Raw genomic sequence first — 16,814 nt, 5'->3', positions numbered from 1 at the left:
TCTATTCAAGTCAGGGTTCTATTCGAATCACATATTTCTGTGTATATAACTAGTGCTACAACCAGGCTCATGTACCAACTGTGTATCTTGAAAATCAGGCTTCTAAACGAGACCGGCTTCAATACAAGACACTATGGTATATGTTACATCAAGAGTACCATACCCTCAGGGTTATGTACTCGTGGCTACACGAGTAGAATCAGCCTCTGCGTTCCAGGAAAAGGATCAACAAGATTTTCAAGCACAAGTTCCTCACCAGAGTTATCACCTAAAACAGCTCACTCTGTGAAATAAAAAGTCACTTATGCTACTACAATGCAAGCAGAGAACACAATGATTTCGAACGAGACTCCAAAGTTCCATGCTTCTTCACCATTCGTCTAAAACACATGGATGGACGATGATAGCGGGCTAGTGTGTGTTTTGTGCAGTACAAAGACAGACACGATCAATAAAAAATAATTCAATAAAAAACGAAACATGGGAAACTTTGGTCTTCTATAACGTGGTCCAGCCACAGAGCTTGTTCTGAAAAGTGAGGATTACTATGTATCAAAGCACTAACGCTTTGCATGAGGAAATATGCTGATCAAGATCAGATGGACAGCAGAGCGCGAGGTCTGTTGTTCGTTTCATGAGTGATAATAGAGAAGATGTTGAACATAAGGTTTTCAAGTGCAGCAGTCCGCCGAGAACTTCAACACCACAAACCGCTGGCAATCGGACGGGTGGGACGACACATCGCACAAACCAAGCCACTGTTATGCTGGTGTGGATGCTGGTTGGTGTAAAGCAGCATGGAGTTCGTACCACTCCCTGGTGTAAACTAAAGGCAGAGTCCGAGTGTGTGGTGTATGCGTAGGTCACACTGGGGTCTCTAGCACTCGCCAGAAAGACAAAGCAAGAACTGTGCAGGAGCGGCAAGAGATGTGAAGAGTATGACCACTGATGCAACAAAATAGATGGAAAAAACAAATCATGGCAGGATCCTACCCGGCTCAGGTCAATACTTTGAGCACAGTGCCAGGCAGTGAGCATGCACTATCCCACTTCATCTCTGTGCTCACGCCGATGGCGAGCCTTCCAGTCAGAGGCTGTAGAAGAGAAGAAACACGAAAGGTACACATGACAAGCACATAAGCTACTCAACCTCCAGAGTTCACTGTTTTCCGGAACAGAGCCGAATGGATGGCGGTGGCCGGCAAAGTATGCGATGTATTCCCCCAGATATTGATATTGCCAACAAAATACACCTTGAAGCGATGCGCGCTTTGAACAAGCAATCATGGAGGGAACTCTCAGCCTGAGCTGGTTTTGCTCGCGGCTGCAACGCACGGGGTAGTGAACCCAGGACAGAAGCGGACCAGGCATCATGACTTTGCACATCTATCGTTATGCTGCTTCAATACGCGACCTGTTTTATTATTATTATTATTGAAGCGATGCACCGTAGTGCCTTGTATTACGGTATTGAGCGCCACACACATACTTTCAATAAGGGTACGTAACAACTTCTAACAAGACACCAAGTGATGTTATTTCCAGTCAAATGAGCCTTGACAAGGGGATCACATTGTTGAAGGGGTCCCCTGCGATCGCCTTAGGACACGCTGCACTGTACTACCGTAAAATACCGTTGATCCCCCCCCCCCCACGCGATGTCGTTTCCCAGCTGGTTTTCGGCAGGGGGCGGGAATTAGATCAAGGCTGTGAAGTGCAGTACGATGTACAACAACGTCGAGGATCAGACTCGATGGGCTGGATTGTGTACATTTTCATCCTGGATTGGCACGTATTGTGTACAGCAGTGCAAGCGTCGGTTCAACATCGTATTTCGTTGTATACGCCGAAGTCGCTTCACAGGTAGAAAATGGACAGGGTGCGGATCAACGGTACTTTACGGTACTGTACATGTAGAACCAGTATTCGTACAAATATTACCTTGGCACGCCCGTGAACAGTAGTAACGTGTAGTTAGGGGATCTGTGCACCTGGAGGAAAAACAAGAAATCGCCGTGCATAGGAATACACGCATGGTCAGCACTGGGTCCAAGCACTAGAGCGTGACGAACTGACAACCGCAACCTCAAATATCAGCAAAGATAGCAGCGTGCTGTGCGCTGGACCGAGCGACTGGTTAACAGGTAAGTTACCACTTGACTTCGGGAGGCAACGGGCCCAATGAATTTGATAAGGATTACAACAGATGGTGGCTGTATACGACGGAAAGAGAAACCAAGTCTTGAAAGGGAAAATGCATTGACAGTCAACATATGTATGGTGTAATGCATGCAGATGCCACCGAAGAGGATACGTACAATTTGAAGACTGCTGATACATGACTGTCCAACCGGTCCACAAGCCGCAGCCACATGCCATGCCAGTGCACAGGCAAACAAACGAGCGGCAACTTCCCATTTACCATTGTGAGTATTGTGAGTGGAGAACCTCAGGTGAAGGAAGTAACATCATTTTCAAAAAAAATCTTTATATTCAGTGTTGTCACGCTGAGTGTCCAGGTGGTGACATGGACAGAGGAGTGTACACGGGAATAACAACTGACCTGTTGCACTTCTTGTACGCCTTTCTCGTCGGCTCCACGGTGGCGCAGTGTGAGCAGGTGTTGAGCCGCGGCGGCTGCTGCTGCTTACGGCTGGTCTGGTCACTGCTGCTAGTCTGCATGTTGGGCGACGATAACGACGACGATGGCGACGAAGCGTCCTGATCGCAGTTTGCGCCGTCATCATTATCTCCAGCATCATCATCACCATGGTTACTATCATGGCGGCCTGTTGTGAGAAGTATCTCATTGGCAGTGTCCTTTCGTGCGGACTCATCAGTGTTCTTTTGGTCTGCAGCTGATGCATTGCTGCCCGTGGTGTAAACGTCACCACTGTCACTGCACATGCTAGAACAGGGTGCAGCGGTACCAGGCTCTGTTACATCAAGTCTACAATTGCTTCTTGCCATAGGTAACTCATGATCAGCGGGGCTATCGCAATTCCTGACAATACTGTGATCATGGCATCCTACCTGAACAGCACTGCTATCATCACTGATTGTTCTCACCCGCTTCCCGTCTACTGGAGAGGACCGAGGACGGTCCGCTTGATCTGCTGCTAAGCTTACTGGTGACGGTGGTGCAGCATCTGATGGCTGCTCCTGACTAGTCGAGTCTGTGGGGGCCTCTTTCAGGGTGCTCACAGCTGGCTGAGGGATTTCATTCTCAGACCTGATTACTTTTTTTTCCAGATCTTTGGCACTACCTTTGTCTTTCTCCACTGGCAAGGGCTGCTTAGCCTGCTGTGCACCTGATATTGAAGATTTCTTCTTGACTTTCGCCAAGCGGTTCAGCTCCTTCTGGCGTGCACGTTCCGACTTGGAGCTACGCTTCTTGGATACCTGCAAACCGTCCTTGTAGCCAAACTGGACAACATCCGGTGCCACGAGCGGGTTGATGCACTTCTTGCAGAACGGAGATGTGCACGAGCAATGGCCGGAGTAAAGTGGCACGTACTCCGACAGTCCAAAGCTCTCGCGTGCTTGGTACGCGGCCGGGTTAAGGCGCTTGAGTGACACGTCAATGTTGACACGGCCTGGTCCAGCAGCACCGTGTTTGTCTTTGGCAGTGCACGTGGGCGAATTCTTCAGAGTGTTGAAGCCATCAAAGGTGAAATTGGCGCGGCTGAGCTCATCATAATCAACACGCGGTCGCCGGTCTGCTCTCATCTCCGCTGCGTCGTCGTTCTCGTCCAAGTCTTGACGGCGAGCCTTCGCAGCGCGATCAAACTCAGCAAGCTCGTGCTCCTGGACGTAGCGAGGGCTAGACTGTGCCGCAGTCTCCATTTCCACAATGCGGCGTAGTGTCGTCTCCTCAGAGACAGCATCGTCCCCTTCATCATTGGCCCTAGTGGCAGACTCAACCCCATGGTCTTGGTGTTGACGCCGTCGATCACCATCAGCTGTCCACCCTGGAGCAGGTGCCTGGGAGCTAGCTTCGGCGAATTTGCTTGCTGCTGCTGCCAAACTTGTTGCCGTGTCACTAGAAGTTGCATGCTCACCTGTCCTGCTGTCAGACCCGGGTGACTGGGTAACGCCAGCGGCATCTGCAATTGCACGATAAAACGACCAAGAGAAGAAGAAAGAAGGAAAAGAAAGAGAATTAAAATCACTACGCAGCGGCCGATAGTTGCCGGTAGACCTCAAGGCTATAAGGGCTTTAACTATCACTACTCAACCTGCACTCATATTCAACATGGTACGCAGGGCAAGATTAGATGGAAGAACCGTAAAGTACCGTTGCTCCCCCTCCCCCGTTGCTTCCCAACGGGGCGGGAATACGATCAAGTCGGTCAAGTGCAGTGCAACATACAACAAAGCAGAAGACCGGACTTGGCATGCTGGATTGTGCACATTTGCACCGTGCACTGGCACGTACTAGTGTACAGCAGTGCATGCGTTGATTCAAAAACATATCTCGGTGTATACGCCGAAATCGCCTCACAGACACAAATTCGACAGGAGACGGAAATTAGAGAAGGTGCGAATCAACGGCATTTTACGGTACTGTAAAGCGTGAAATTTTCGCGGCGTTTTTAGTTCGCGTTTTCAGAATCCGGACAGGTTTGCGAGGTTTTAATTTTGCGATTGCAGAATTTGCTACTGTGGCATTCATGCTAAACCTTTTATGGATCTCCTTTTCGCGCTGTCTAAATTTCGCGATTTCCACGCGGTCGCGAATTTCGCAGAAATTAGACCATCGCAATAATTTCACGGTTTACGGTAATTGATATAATTTTTTCAATAATCTCTAAGGGTAAACTTTCCTAATTGTCCGCAAACTCCAATGCAGCCACTTACACATTTAGAAAACTTCACTTCTCAACTCCAAAAACGGTCTCTTCACTGCCATTCAAATAATTAAAATTAAGATTTAATACATAAATAAAGTGTACACAAATGTCGATCCAGCTGGTATTACTGATTGCGGTTATCAAATTGTTGTCCCCTCGCGGTTTGTTCCAAATACACCAAATTTTCGGGCCGGGCCCATCATCAGGATAATAAATGACAAAATATCCATTGCATAGGTGCTTATTGAACTACATGTATGAAGGCAACAACTAATGACACTGAAAAAGTTAACATATTGCTGTGAATATGTTAGGCAAAGAATAGGAAGGAGGTAAGTGTAGGTGGTGTATGTCTCAGCGGTAAGGTGTGTTCGTGCGGGTGTGTGTGTATGTGGGGGCTTCAATAGAATCTCAGTGGACATATGTGAAGGCAGAGTGATACATTGTCTAGCTACAGTTACAACAAGTCATGGCCACAGAACTACATGTACATGACTGTGTAGAATACACCAACACCTACATGCAGCCTGCGGACCAAGCACTGACACAAACAGGCTTGCACATGTTGGGCACAACGCAACACCTACAGTCAGACCAAGCACTGACACAAACAGGCTTGCACATGTTGGGGACAACGCAACACATACAGTCAGACCAAGCACTGACACAAACAGGCTTGCACATGCTGGGGACAACGCAACACATACAGTCAGCCCAAGCACTGACACAAACACTGTACAATCACAAGAGTAACAGTTTCACACCTTGTACAGAAGCCTCCACAGTCCCTGTTCACAGACCGACGCCTATCACGAATAAACATAGCTTCACGGATACGACGAATCTCTAAGGGTATGTTCGATTGTGCGAATCCGTGGGCCCCGGATCCTGATTCGCCAAATTCGTACACGTTCGATTGTACGAATCCGAATCCCGGTCCCACGGAGTCGGATCCAGTCAACCCACCTCACAGAGCCGGATTTGACGGATTCATTTGCATGGAATTTCTTGGAGTTTCCCAATGAATTGTACTTGAATAAAATTCTATTTTACCTTTCATGGTATCTCAATTTTTTTCATGTCTACATGACTTTATTTTGCCCCCAAAAGAGGCCGTTACCCCCGAAATTTTTTTGCATGGTATCTACTGAAAACTCCAAATATGCGTACACTAGGTCAAGAGTTCACCATAATGCGTACAGATACTGTAAAACACGATATTTTTGGTGTACCTTTAATTTCGGTGATTTCGTTTAAATCACACCTAAAAGACACTAGAGCATGCACAGTATGTGAAGGGAAAGCTGGTCACCTACGTCACACCGGAAACTTGGCAGGTCCCTGATACCGAAATTTTAACACACCTAAAATTACATGTTTTACAGTACCACGAAATAGCACGAGATGAGCTGCAGCAACATGGTTGCTAAGGTCATGAAACGGATATATGTGCCCATTCGATAGGCCTTATGCACGTCGTACAGATGCACGAAATCCCGTAGAATCTCGTATAATCCCGTAGACCCGGTTGGGTGTTGAATGCGCAGGACCCTATCGTGTTTCCTGCTATTCCCACTATGAAATGGGCCCTGAAGGCATTTCATACGAAAACCTTTTTCTGGCAGAGATCCAGCTAGCCATTAGTTCAATCCCAAAGTGAAGAAGCTTGAAAAGCGATTGTTTGCCATGAATTATGAGGCTAACTGGGTCAAACGCGCATGTATATCACACAATGAACACCCAACCGGGTATGTACACACCTACGGCCCTAGTACAGAACTTCGTACATCTGTACAACGTGCATAAGGACTATTGTATCCGTCCGATCGAAGTGATCTGGTCTGCGGGGATCGGGATCCAGTTTCCACAATCGAATGCAGCTGAAGTGCAACTCATGGGCCTTTTCTTTGGGTGGGGTGTGTGTGTGGGGGAGGGAGGGGAAAACGAGGCATGATACCTATGAGTATGAGGTCAAAGAGACGGCTCCGGATGTGGAGACTATTGATATCGTTAAATTACTTCCATCAAGCAAAAGTACAACATTGCAACATTACAAACTAAGCAATGGCTATCACCTAATAGCAGAAACACAACACTTGCACTTGCCCTTTTCTGTTTTCAGCTGCAGATCGAATGTCCTCGTCTTGCTACCTTTGTTGGCATGTTGGGAGGCACGTAGGAGGATGTCGGGTGTCGTACCGTAAGACTCAATTTTCTGCTTAGCAGACTGCCGTCTCTCTTCATGGTTACACTGTTGGGCAAGTCGTTGTGCCAGGTGTTTCTCATGCTGCTCATGAGAACTGCATGTGTGCATCGTGAAAGCAACATGCCCAGACGTTATTACCGTTGCTGCTGATTCCGACGGTGCTGATTCTGTTGATGCTACTGTGTCCTGTGATGCGCCAGTAGGGTTGGAGTTGGCCTGTGCAGCAGCAGCAGCAGTATCTGTGCTTGCCGCGAGCTGCTGGTTGTACTTGTGCACTTGGTGCATCACACCGGCCAGTGCCGTCATAGTCTGTGCGATGGCGCTCTCCTCTGGCTGTTCAAGGATCTTAGGTGCAAGTTCCCGCTCTGACAGCTGGCTGGCTTCCTTGATCAGCGCAATATCGGCCACGGCAGATTCACTCTGGGCAAGGAGCATGCCGGTGGTTTGCAAGATGGCGACCATGCGATACGCCAGCGGCAGCAAGTCTAACACCTCCGACACGGTATGCTTGAGAACAGCAGCAATGGCGCAGCATGACTGACGGAGCTTGGTGCTGCTCGCTGTGTCCTCCATCCAGTACGCAGACTTGCTAGCAGACTCTAGAATGGGCTTGTGGTGCTCCAGCACCATACTCAAAACTGGAATCGACAGAGTTGTACTCCACTGAGGAATGATTGAAGTCCGTGCGAACAGTTTGACGTGAACTGCACCTAAAATAGCCGTCGGGATGCTGGACAGAAAGTGCCTAAATGTAGAGTACTCGTCAGGCCCTTCGAGTCTGTCTTTGGACCCCAACAAGCTAATTTCATCACACGCCCGGCAGAAAGCTTCCATTTGCGCCTCAACAAGGCACAGCGAATCGCACGTGAGCTCGCAGAACGCCTGTGTCAGCTGCCAGACACGTTTGATGTAGGGACGGACGTCAGTCAGAGCGTCCCAGTCCGTAAAGGTGGCCACTTGGATCTGTAATAGTCTATGGAGCTGGAACAAGTCGCACATCTGCACCTCTACAGAGTAGTTGTTGCATGGCTTTGTTTGTACTAGCAATGACTTGGTTCTGAAAATGAAGTTATCAGCAAAAGAGTTTGTTTCAAATCCATGAAAGAAAGCTACAAGCTGGCTTGCACGGTACCCAAAGTCGTAGCAATTGCCGTCACAGCTGAATTGCTCCGCTCGGGTAAGTCCACATGCAAAGCGCTTCAACGGGTCATAGCCAGCACGCATACCGACCACTTGGGTGCACAGCGTTCTCTTGTCCTGGCACACTCGGCACTTGGTTGACGGACAGATACCGGCTACAGCCCTGGGCAGACGGCTCCTAGTACCTGTCGGGAGCGGTACCGGGGACAGAGCTTCTTCGACTATGGCGCTAATCTGCGCAGCGTTCTCGGGTAGGTCAATGCCTGCGGCGGGGGGACTGCGGTCCACGAGGAGGTGTTGGCAAATGATGGCTTCAAGGTGTTCTACTTTTGCACTGCCGTCCTTGAGTGCCGCTTCCTTATTGAGCAGCAGAGCTACCAGGCACATGCCGCGAATGTCGCCTGGTACCAGGCATGCACCATGAAGTGGCGAGATGATGTCCGTGCGCGATAACGACAGCCATTGGCGCAGCAACAGGACCATGGCTCCGGCGAACGCAGCGTAGTACGGATACATCATCGTGCCCTAGTACCAGACACGAGAAGAAAAGCAGCCAGGCATGCATGCAAGCACCCACATGCACGGACGTGCACCCACACGCATGCACGCACGCACGCACACACACACACACACACACATACATACATAGATACATACAAACACACACACACACACACAGAACACACATAATTTCCCTTGGATCGTCTCCCTCATTTGAGGCGATTGTGTACTCACAATCCCCTCCAAAGAGGAGAGATATCCCTAGATCCCCTGAAAGGGGTGGTCAATGTTACGTGGGATTCACAGAAGAATTTTTCAAGTTTTTTTTGTGATGCGACGTGATCTGCAACGGCGCAGCGCGATGCAAACTCGGGAAATACCATTCACAGAAGTCAGCGGTGCGACATTGCCTTGCTGTTATGGATCAAAGCTAAATGCAGGTGAGTACAAGTAGGTTACCATGGCATTCACATAGCCGGGTACAACTCCTACAAATCTACAAGCAGCTCTTGAACTCTCGCACAACTTTGCTGCAAAGAAAGTCAAAATCATACATCGCATCGCATGTCGCATCGCGAAAGATGAGCCAAGCTCAACTTCTGCGATGGGCCAGTTGCGACAGTTGCGTGAGCTGCGCAATGGACGGGGTTTGGAGGATTTCCCGGTTTCGCAGCCGTCGGCATCAAGCATCGCATCGCAAAAATGCTTCCGCGAATCCCGCCTAATGCTATACATGATCCCACAACTACAAGACGCATGCAGCGTGAGGCTTACATCTATAGCTGAGGATATGCCAGGAGCTCCATAAAGACGACGATAGACATCCCTGTGAAACGCAGAACGTAGCATACGCGCACAAGAACACGCACACACACACACACAGCTCACTTGCAGATGCACAACGATAGACTCAAAACCCAGAGGTGGCACTCAACTACGCAGTTCAAACGGAAACTGTTATCCCGAGAAGTGCACGTACCTGTAGCTGATTTCGGGAGGGTGGGATTTGTCTAAAAATCATAGTTCAGAAAGTTCAGACGACATCATGCACTGATGAACAAGTGCTGAGAAGTGTCCCCAACCACGTTCGGGGAGTTACTGGATGCAGCACACACTGCACAACGGGCATTCCACACATGCGACAACCCGTAAATTGAAGCCAGAGTGTGAAGTGGGCGTGGAAAGCTATTGGGGCAAAACTTCCCGAGCATATTGTTGTCCTGCCGGTACATGTAGTGTCCTTGATACATGGTGTAGAGGCGAGATTCAAGCAGGTCTGCTGCTGCTACTGCATGCTGCATAGCGACAGCTCAGTTCAGCACACTGTACCGCCTTGTGTTGCTAATCTACACTGTACGTCAACCATGATGTAATCCAGGAATCTGGCCGCAACAGATCCCCAAACGCAAGCTGCACACTCTATGATATGAGTCTTAACGTAACCAGTTTGCACAGGAGTAGCAGATCATAGTGTCAAGTTGGAGTCTCAAAAAGCCCAGGGCCGGGATCGCTGAGAAGAAATCTACATACCGAGTGGACTTGTGATAGAATGGATCCCTTGCTGCACAAAAGCACATGATATAGCACACATACAAACTAAAGAGTACACACTCTAGTAAAGAGAGAGAGGAGAGAGAGAGAGAGGAGAGAGAAAAAAGAAAGAAAGAAAGAAAGAGTGTTCAATTTCAAATTTGGACTTCACGGAGAATTTCAAAGTATTACAAGTAGGAAATTAGAGGCCACATGCGACGTACTGCTCTTTTCTCTCCGAAAAAGTGTGTTAGTGAATATTCGTGTGAGTGAATGCAAACGCGGGCGTGCGTACATGCGCGTGTTCGTGTGGTGTGTATACGCGCGCAAGTGCGCGTGTGTGCCAGCTAGTTTGGTTGGCAGGTGCAATGTTACTATCAGGCTCGGCTTGACTGCTTAGATGTGTATTTTTGTAACTTTTGTTCCTTAGCTTTCCTTAGCTTTCCTTTGCTTTCCTTTGCTTTCCAACATACAATGTAACCAGTTTCTGGCAGCGAGCAAGTACAGGTGTGTGTGTGTGTGTGTGTGTGTGTGCGCGCGCGCGTACGCGCGCAAGATAGATAAAGAAGAACATGAAACCGTGGGGCAGGTCGAGAGCAGAGTACTACAAATTGTACTACTAGTATACCAGTCTGGCAAGCCCATTGTAATTGTTCCCACGGCAACATGTACAGTACTGCTACTTCGAATTAGTATCTATGCTAGTATCTACTGGTGGACAAAGTGTCTGAAGTCCTTGCTGCAAATAGTGCTCAATACCCTAACAAGGGCAGAGTGTACTACACAAGGCAGAACAACAGACACCAAAAACTGTCTGTTGTTCTGCCTTGTGCTAGTATCTACTGGTTTTATTATTATTTATTATTTTATTCCAAGCAATACATGGCTGGGGTAGCCAATGACCACTTTCCGTGGCGATTGCAATATATTATGGAAAGCGAAGGATAGGGAGGGCAGGGCAGGGCAGGAGCACTCACAACGGTGATGCAGGATGTCCTTCACCATGAAGTCATACTCGCGCAGTGTGCAGCAGTCCTTCATCAGTGTGCGTACCTCACTGAAATTCTTTTCCGGTGCTAGTGCATGCAAAAAGCACACGTAAACAAATGAACACGCATACACCAACACACGTACACAAACGCACACACCCACACATGTACACAAACGCGCGCGCACACACACGCACGCACGCACACACACACACACAGAGCAGCAGCGGTAGCAGCAACAGCAAACGCAAATGGCACCATAAGCACAGTGGTATGGTGCTGGCGGTGATCGGCAGGCAGTCACGAAGGTTTTCTAACTTTTTCTTTCATACCACAATCCACGGTAGTTATTTAGAGGAACAACTACAAGCTCATACTAATCTATACTGGTAGTGGGTGGAATGAAATTCGGGAGAAATCGGAGTTGAACAACCACAGCCATTAACATGTCAGCCTTGCTTGATAGACAACTTGTTGATCGGTTGACAACATGTTAGGGAGCATCTCATAAGTTCGCATTTATTTTGCAAACGTAACGCATTTCGAATAGACTTTACCCCCCTACCTCCCCCCTCTATTCGAAAGTCTTATCGCACATTTTCTGTGTTTATCTACTGTACACGTCCGGCATGCCCCATGCTATGGTATACTTATGTACATGATTGTATATGTAGAGGGGACGGCTTCAAATAGGACACCGGTTGCAAACCGGAACGGGCTCAATATTCACTTTCTCTCTTGGTATTTTGATTAGAAAACATATGTCACAGTGAGACTACGATGTGTTATACTCCGAGCCAAAATTTCATGGCTCTGCGATGACCAGAAGCACCATATCAAGCAGGTGAGTTTTCGACGTGTTGCTTCGCACTGCGACTTGAGTTTTACGACTTTCGAAAAATCAACTTCTTGTCGCAGGTAAACAGCGGCTCGCCTCTCGCCAATAAAGCACCGCATACCAATCAAAACTAATGGAAGCACACACAAGGCTTATTGTTACTCTGTACTGGCCGTCGTGGAGCGATAGCAATTACCTAATTTCAGACCCAGAGTGAATTTGACGTGCACTCTAAAACGTGTCCGGTTTGGAGCCACCTCTGATTTGAACTTTTTTGAAGCGAAAAATTGGGCAACTTGGAGGCAATGGGTCAACACAAAGGAGTGGCTCAGTTCGATTGACTCTGGCCCCAGAGCAAACTTCAACATGCCAGTTTCCTTCCACAAACATATTTCGAGTGAAAAGTCAACGCTGATGATCGGTTTGGGTCTATACAAATTTGGCTGTCAAAACGTCCCGGTATCGAGCCGTCCCCTCTACATGTACATGGATATGAATGTTTTGCTAGAGCGGTCGTGAATGGCAGTACCACGTTTACTGAGTACAAGTACAATCAATGACATGTACACGCACATAAACATAGTTCCTCCACAACAACTGTACTGCTGTAAACGCTGGCCAGGTACATGTACACGGTTTGATCAGGCTGGTGTGACATTTGACACCTCTGAGTAGCCTGCATGCATGCAGTGCAAGGGTTAGCTGATCTGCAAACACAGGTAGATATCCACCACTCATTTGCTGCAGGGATCTAGCACGGTAGTACAGACTGTAGATTGTACAGTTCCAGAAAATGTGCGAACAGTCATTTTTCTATTCGAAAAGGGCGCTACCCCCCTACCCCCGTTTCGAAATGCGTTACGTACAGAAACAAAATGCGAACTTATGAGATGCTCCCTTACAAGGCGACACAGTTCAAATGGTCGCAAGACCGGGGCTCTGCCAGCCGATGATGGCTGTAGTCAGGAGCACTGTTCCAGCAGAGTGCGTCCTCCGCCTTGTAACATGCTGCCGGCCGATCAATAACGGTGGAGAGGCATAGAAAGACCCTAACTCTATCCAATTTCCATCAGATGGAATCAGACTCTCAAGCTAGGCCTGTACACGACAAGGGAACCCATGAACGTCACTGTCTTGCTGTTTTGCTGTAATGCTACTAAAGCTACCCAGGCTGGTGTTGCATGTGTAAAGCAAAACCTTGCGATGCCTGGTGTGCATCTTACCAGCAAATAGCGCAATCAAGCGTGACACGAACCGCTCCAGTGCTTCTCTTCTCATCTTCTTCAGATCTATCTGCAAACAGAAGGAAGATCAGCAGCAAGACATGCAGTGCACATGAGAACAGGGCTAGACCTACTAGTACATTGCAATGGTGCGGGTTGGGAGTGGAGTGGAGGGATGATGATGGAATAGGGTGGGGATAGTACATACAGTCATTGTGGTGGTAGAGTGTGAAGTGTGTGTCGGGGGGGGGGGGGAGGGAGATGAAACAGGGGGCTAACTTGAAAGTAAGCATACTCGCAACAGCATGACATTTGTTTTCATTGCAAAAATAAAAAATAGAGACAAGAAGAAGCTACCGGGAGCACAGCATAGCACAAGTACAAGCACACATGGTCATGTTGTGAAACAGTTGGGTGAGTTTTAGGGGGAATACAGTAAAACTCCCCTAAGGGTTGGTTCACATAAGCAAAATCGGCGCCGCAAGACATCGCAAGATATCGGCGGTGAGCCAGCTCCCGATCCGTTGCGCATACGGTTCGAGTACCAAATCTACTACAAAGTAGTACAGAATGTGCTCAAATGCTACGACAGGTTTGCCAATTGAAGCTTGAATTCTTTGTTTCTTCAGTAGTCTTTCGGTGATGGCCACTCGGTGCTACCTTTTACTGGAGATCATGAAACTACTTCTACACATTTTATTGCAGTCTAGTAAGCGATTGTGCCGAAATTATGCTTGCAAACGTTGATGAAGTCACAAGAACTTGCCAATGTATCCATCATATTTTTATTTGTTTCAATTGTATTTGTCTCATAAGTTGCACAATGGTCAAGCAGATCATCCGAGAAGGATGGGCTGGTATGCTGACTTATTTGCCACCTTGACGCGACTACAAGAATGGCGAACGGACCTCCTCTCTAGCTTCAATTTAGGACAAGTATTGGTTTGATATTTTGACAAAGTCTGGCTCCCGGCGATCACCGGCGCGAATGGTTCACAAACCACTTTTGGTCAAAATTGTACGGGATCGGCGCCGGGGCAGATCACAAGAGTTGGGCACTGTCCAACTTTGCCGGCGGTCCCTTGCGATATTTTACCGTATGATTTTGTTACGACTGCACTGGTTCACACAATCGCAATGCGCCGGGAGAGGTTGCAAGAAGCCCACCGCCGGTGACTCCCGGCGTGTACCGGCGATATGTGAACCAACCCTAAGGCCTAATCCAGCCAGGTGGGGACAGAGCACTGCCCGCAACTAGGAATGGCCGGTAACTCAGAACATACTGGTACTTGCATGCAAGTAAACATGTTTTACGTCAATCAATAGTTTTTGGGGCAGTTTTCGTTGAAAAGTCCAATTTTTGTGACTCGAGATGGGTCAGAAAGGTGTCCGGCAGATGGACACGCCCGGATTGGTGGCGTCCGGGTCAGGGGATTTTACTGTAGACGAGACATCCCATGCCATACCTCTGGTCTTTCCCCATCAAAACGCATGTGATTCAGAGTTAGGGACGTTTCAAAGCGGGCAGTACCCGGTCCTGGACAGCCCGGATAAACGAGGTATGAGCGTACTCGTGAACATTTGGGCCGAAAAAAATATTGCAAAATTTACAACAAAAAACAAATCATGAAGCCATGCACACACATGCACGTACTTGGTTTACAGAGTCCGACTCTCCTCTTTCAGGCAAAGGCAGGCACTCCGGCGGAGGTTCTCTCGTCGCAATGACGGTGTGGTAGAAAAAGGAAGAAGCAAAATGAAGCCAGAATAGTCCTCTCTGAGAAGCAAAAAAACAACAAGACACATACGCGTCCGCGTGCACACACACACACACGCACACACACACACACGCGCGCACGCACACACACACACATACACACATGCACAGTCATGCACAACTCGTATGTGCCTAAGAATTACAGAGGTTGCCAATGGGTATTCTGATTTGTACGGAAAATCATTCCTTCGTCCACACTACGGAATTAGAGCAAAAATGGTACGGAAAAGTGAAGAGGTTCGATCAGCTTCAGTTATGTATGTAGAAGCATGGCAAGCGCAAGCTGAGCGGTAAATATCCCAGTGCCAAAGCGAGGGCATGCCGTGCTTCGACTTCATGTAGCACAGAAAAAAGCATGCGGTACAAGTCACACATGTTTTGCACTAGCAAATCCTGCCACTGACAAGCATGTGAGTGCCAAAAACACAATGCAAGCAATGCTCACGGCAGCACATTGGCAGTACGCAAAACACTGCAAAAGCAAAACACGGAAAATCAGAAGTCGCAGTACGCAAAACAGACTCAGTTGGTTGGGAGCTCTGTCCTGGGTGATCAGTAAGTTACTGGTTATCAACGGCAAGTTTATGCCGGAGTATGTAGTGTGGTGAGTGCATATGTCAAAAGGAAGGGGGATGCATGCTGTTGGGTGGTGTAACCCCCAACACAAGTTAGTTGCTATGTTTAACATACATGTAACTTGTTCGCTATCAGCGCTTCAGCGACGGGCATACGTGACTATACTGTATTTGAAAATGTGCACACGTGCACGCACGCGTGTGTCCGCGAGTGAACGTGTGCGTGCAACCATGTGCATACCAATGTGATACTATATATGGCATCACATCATGATGCGTGCATACATGTACCGGTATAGTACAATCTACAGTAGGATGTACCCAGTGTGCCTTGATTGTCCTTGTTGTTCTGTACCGGTATAGTATGTATGAATATAGCCGCACGCATTACTCTAGCTTACTAGTATTTTTTTGTATTGTATTTCATTATTTACTTGGGCATTCCCAGCAGACCGTTTAGGGCCTAAGGTCTTCTGACAGGGTGCCCTTATAGTCTAGCTAGGAAAGTTCCTACCTGATGGTGTTCCCACATTTCCTTGAAGAGCCTGGCATTTTGACGATAGAACAGCATGTCATCGATGCTGATCTCAGGTTTGAAAAGATCACAGTCCATTGCACTGATCATGAACGGAGACAGTGCTGGCTTTGAGTCATCCTGCCGATTGAAAGAAGCGATGACACACGAGACACTGACAAACAACTTGTCCTCTGCCATATTGCTCAGGGATTACCGACCTGCCCTAATAATTCTATACTAGTAGGTGTGAAACAAGAAGATTGGTTGTAATAGAAACTGTGAATTTGTGGAAATTAGGAACCATGACAATGTCATATTACGGACTGAACTTCTGATATCTCACGTGGGACATATATCTACAGTTTCTAGATTCAACATCTACGAACTATAGAAGTGTACTTTATTGTTGCTTTACTTCCTCGTCAGTCGTCCTACATGTCTGCATCCTCCTGTGCTTCTTCAAGCAGACCTAAGCACAAAACCCATACATGGCCCTCATGAGCTCACCACATGAGCGAAGAGTTGAAAAATTGAAAATCAAAGTAATTTTTGTCATACTCATACTGTCATAGCTGCACGAGTTCGAGTATTATACAGGCATGCTCTGAGTCTGATTGACTGATTATGATTTTGTGTACTACGTCATTCTAGAATTTTCAAATCTT

General features: G+C 47.8%; 1 protein-coding gene across 1 annotated transcript; it reads right to left on the bottom strand.

Moving 5' to 3' along the window:
• Positions 1–281: 281 nt before the first annotated feature.
• LOC135809252 (uncharacterized) lies at positions 282–16,679 on the bottom strand. Its single transcript, XM_065322552.1, has 10 exons — positions 16,147–16,679; positions 14,935–15,057; positions 13,281–13,350; positions 11,208–11,306; positions 10,231–10,261; positions 9,475–9,526; positions 6,960–8,724; positions 2,564–4,106; positions 1,942–1,991; positions 282–1,094 (listed from the first exon to the last, which is right to left on the bottom strand). Exons 1-10 carry the CDS (start codon positions 16,345–16,347, stop codon positions 1,042–1,044), a joined length of 3,987 nt encoding a protein of 1,328 aa, XP_065178624.1. The 5' UTR covers positions 16,348–16,679; the 3' UTR covers positions 282–1,041.
• Positions 16,680–16,814: the final 135 nt, after the last annotated feature.

Source organism: Sycon ciliatum, chromosome 2, assembly GCF_964019385.1.
Source record: "Sycon ciliatum chromosome 2, ocSycCili1.1, whole genome shotgun sequence".
In the NCBI taxonomy this organism is placed as follows: Eukaryota; Metazoa; Porifera; class Calcarea; order Leucosolenida; family Sycettidae; genus Sycon; species Sycon ciliatum.
Note: the sequence above shows the minus strand (reverse complement) of the source record. Positions and strands in the feature narration are given on the sequence as shown.

Coding starts and splice junctions, on each gene's coding strand:
- LOC135809252 (XM_065322552.1), bottom strand. CDS start 16,347: ATGGCAGAGGACAAGTTGTTTGTCAGTGTCTCGTGTGTCATCGCTTCT. Junction 11,307..13,280: donor CTTGATTGCGCTATTTGCTG/GTAAGATGCACA, acceptor TGCATGCACTAG/CACCGGAAAAGAATTTCAGT. Junction 4,107..6,959: donor GCAGCTGAAAACAGAAAAGG/GCAAGTGCAAGT, acceptor GTGCAATTGCAG/ATGCCGCTGGCGTTACCCAG.